This window comes from Coregonus clupeaformis, chromosome 30, assembly GCF_020615455.1.
Source record: "Coregonus clupeaformis isolate EN_2021a chromosome 30, ASM2061545v1, whole genome shotgun sequence".
Taxonomy (NCBI): domain Eukaryota; kingdom Metazoa; phylum Chordata; class Actinopteri; order Salmoniformes; family Salmonidae; genus Coregonus; species Coregonus clupeaformis.
This window is the reverse complement of record NC_059221.1, coordinates 52,151,480-52,154,280: the sequence shown is the minus strand read 5'-3', so window position 1 is coordinate 52,154,280 and position 2,801 is coordinate 52,151,480. Positions and strand designations below refer to the sequence as shown.

General features: G+C 43.7%; 1 protein-coding gene across 1 annotated transcript; it reads left to right on the top strand.

Moving 5' to 3' along the window:
- The first annotated feature begins 643 nt into the window (after positions 1–643).
- Positions 644–2,579, top strand: LOC123482321 (NF-kappa-B inhibitor-interacting Ras-like protein 2). The gene is made up of 4 exons (XM_045209665.1): positions 644–725; positions 1,038–1,144; positions 1,259–1,500; positions 1,845–2,579. The coding sequence occupies exons 2-4, from the start codon at positions 1,051–1,053 to the stop codon at positions 2,085–2,087; spliced, it is 579 nt and encodes a 192-aa protein (XP_045065600.1). The 5' UTR covers positions 644–725; positions 1,038–1,050; the 3' UTR covers positions 2,088–2,579.
- The last annotated feature ends 222 nt before the right edge of the window (positions 2,580–2,801 follow it).

Sequence of the window (2,801 nt, the reverse complement as noted above, 5' to 3'; positions counted from 1 at the left end):
CTTTGACTGGTACTGTATATAAAAATGTTTTTTACTGCTATTAGCCCATAGAAACATATTGGATAACAGATTCATACATGGAAAAACATAGTCAAAATGAAGTTTGTTTTGAAGTGTCTGTCCTATATCTAAGAGATATAAGAAAGATCAGGAACCTTTAATTTTAAATTTTTTACATATTTAACAGCTTTTTTCAGGCACTACACTAAATAAAATACTGCCATTAATTTTTTGAAATGGTACCGGGCTACTTTCAGGTGAGTCTTGTGAGGCTTGCGTCCTAAATCAAAACAACCGACACGTATGAGTTCGTGAGAGACTCACCTTTCTCATATCAGTGTGTAGCCCAAACTGTTCGGAAGCTACAGACAGAAGTTGGCAGATCGGCCGTACAGTCTCACCTTAGATGGGTTTTCCCCCCCGTAGTTTTGGCCCACCAGGAGATGTCATTGGCAAGAGAGCAGAAACAGACACCCATTCAGGGTAAAACAATGCATGTAAAAATAGAGTAACATTGAAGCTAGCTCGCTCTATTAAAATCTAAAATGTTCGCGTCTTCCATCCTCTTTGCGGTAGTGGCTCAAACAAGTCTTACCACCATCGGACGCTAGAGGTCGCAGTTACAAAAGATAGTGAGGGAGACGTTACGTAGGCATTGTAAACAGGAAGTATTTTTGGTTAGTGGTGTCTGGAATTTACGGGAGCGCTGTATTTACATTTTCAAGGTAAAAAGATTGCAAGAAAATCAAATGTTGAATTGAGTTGTTATCTGGACGAACATAACAACGGCCATTATCACTTAAATAGAATAGTTAGCTTGCTAGATACATGCTAAACGTTAGCATATAGCTAGCTAGCAAACGTTAGCAAGCTAGCTACGGGTCCTGATAATATCATGTTCTGCTACGTGAGGGAAAACTTCCTACCTCTATGAACTGTAAGAAAAAAAACTATGTGTGTGTCTGTGTGTCTGTCACTATTAGTGTATTGCTAGCTGCAGAGACGTGACTGTCATCTGACTTGTTATTCAATTACAGAGTTGTCATCATCATGGGCAAGAGTTGTAAAGTGGTGGTGTGTGGTCTGGCTGCCGTTGGCAAGACTGCTGTCCTGGAGCAACTGCTGTATGCCAATCATATTGCGGGTAAGCAAATCATTTGTAGGACCTAGCTAGATCAAGGACAATGTTGATGTTTTGACTACACAGATCCTCAGGTCTCATTGATATCCCAAAGTGCCCCCCTCTTTTCCCCGCTAGGCTCAGAGCCCATGGAGACCCTGGAGGACATCTATATTGGCTCCATAGAAACGGACCGTGGCACTCGAGAGCAAGTGCGCTTCTACGACACCCGGGGTCTTCGTGATGGTCTGGAGTTCCCTCGCCACTACTACTCCTTTGCAGACGGTTTTGTCCTGGTCTACAGCATCGACAGTAAGGAGTCCTTCAAACGCATGGAGGCCCTCAAGAAAGACATTGACCGCTACCGTGATAAGAAAGAGGTAAGGACTTTCATCTATTTCAATGGTTGTTGTAAAGCACAGTGTCGTGTAGGCTAGTTAAATAACAGCACAGACTTCAGGACAAAACAGACCCGTGCTGACCAACGGCCGTCCTATCGCCTCTGACTGCAGAACATCAGCCACCTTTATTTTTTGTTAATTCCCTGATGGTCCTACATGTTGAATCATCACCGTACGTCAACAGCCAGCAGGTTATGTACTGCGCGGCCGACATTCTTTATGGTGTGTCTTGTCCTAAAGTTCTTATCTACCCACCACACTCCACTTGCTGACATCCAGGTGATGTGAGGCTGTGCTAAATGGATGAGATGATCTGTCCACAGGTGACCATAGTGGTGCTGGGCAACAAGCTGGACATGCAGGAGCAGAGGAGCGTGGACTCAGAGGTGGCCCAGCACTGGGCCAAGACAGAAAAGGTGCGTCTGTGGGAGGTGTCTGTGGCAGACCGGAGGACCCTCATCGAGCCCTTCGTCCACCTGGCCAGCAAGATGACCCAGCCCCAGAGCAAATCATCCTTCCCCCTCAGCCGCAATAAGAACAAGGGGAGTGGCTCTGTCGAAAGCTGAGGGAGCAGGGGGGATGGAAGGGGGGAGGGAGCGAGGATTGATGAAGAATGAGAAAGATTTTGGGAGAAAGGGAGGGAAAGAGTAGGAGAGGAGAAACGCAGTAGGCTGATTATTAGCCTAACACAAATATAGACAATTTTATGTCTGCACGAATTTACACTGACTGAATCAGAAACCAATGGTTTCATGGAGATTTGGACTGATATTTAGACTGATATTTGACAACAAGTAAATGTTGACATCAAAAGCAACACAAATGGATAATCAGGAGGGTTGTTTGTATCAGGGAGGATACATTAGGGATTATATTACTGTTAGTTAATCAGGAGATTTGTTACACTACTGGCATGCCATCTACTCAGATGAAATGCGGCAACTATTTCAGCATGGATGATCTGCGTTTTATTTTAAGTTACAGTACATGAAATAAATCCATGTTTTGAATAATTAAAAAAACATTCCTCTATTATTTTAGAGATGTCATAAAACATGTTACTGCCTTTTGAGATCACTTTGAGTTTTAATATGACATTATTGTCTAAAGATTTTAATTGTGGTAACAGACTAGCAGTCTTATGTGATGTATCTTGGTGAGCAGGGTGTTTGAAGAGCTTCCAGCCTGCTGGACAGGCCCTGATGTGGGGACTGAGAGAGAGGCCCTTGCCTGACTGTTATATCAATGGAGCTCTTGACCACAGCCTAAGCATGCTGAAT

Excerpts from the sequence above, each read along its gene's own strand:
- LOC123482321 (XM_045209665.1), top strand. The coding sequence starts at position 1,051 with ATGGGCAAGAGTTGTAAAGTGGTGGTGTGTGGTCTGGCTGCCGTTGGC. Across the intron at positions 1,145-1,258 it reads GTATGCCAATCATATTGCGG|GCTCAGAGCCCATGGAGACC; the intron begins GTAAGCAAATCA and ends TTTCCCCGCTAG. Across the intron at positions 1,501-1,844 it reads GCTACCGTGATAAGAAAGAG|GTGACCATAGTGGTGCTGGG; the intron begins GTAAGGACTTTC and ends ATCTGTCCACAG.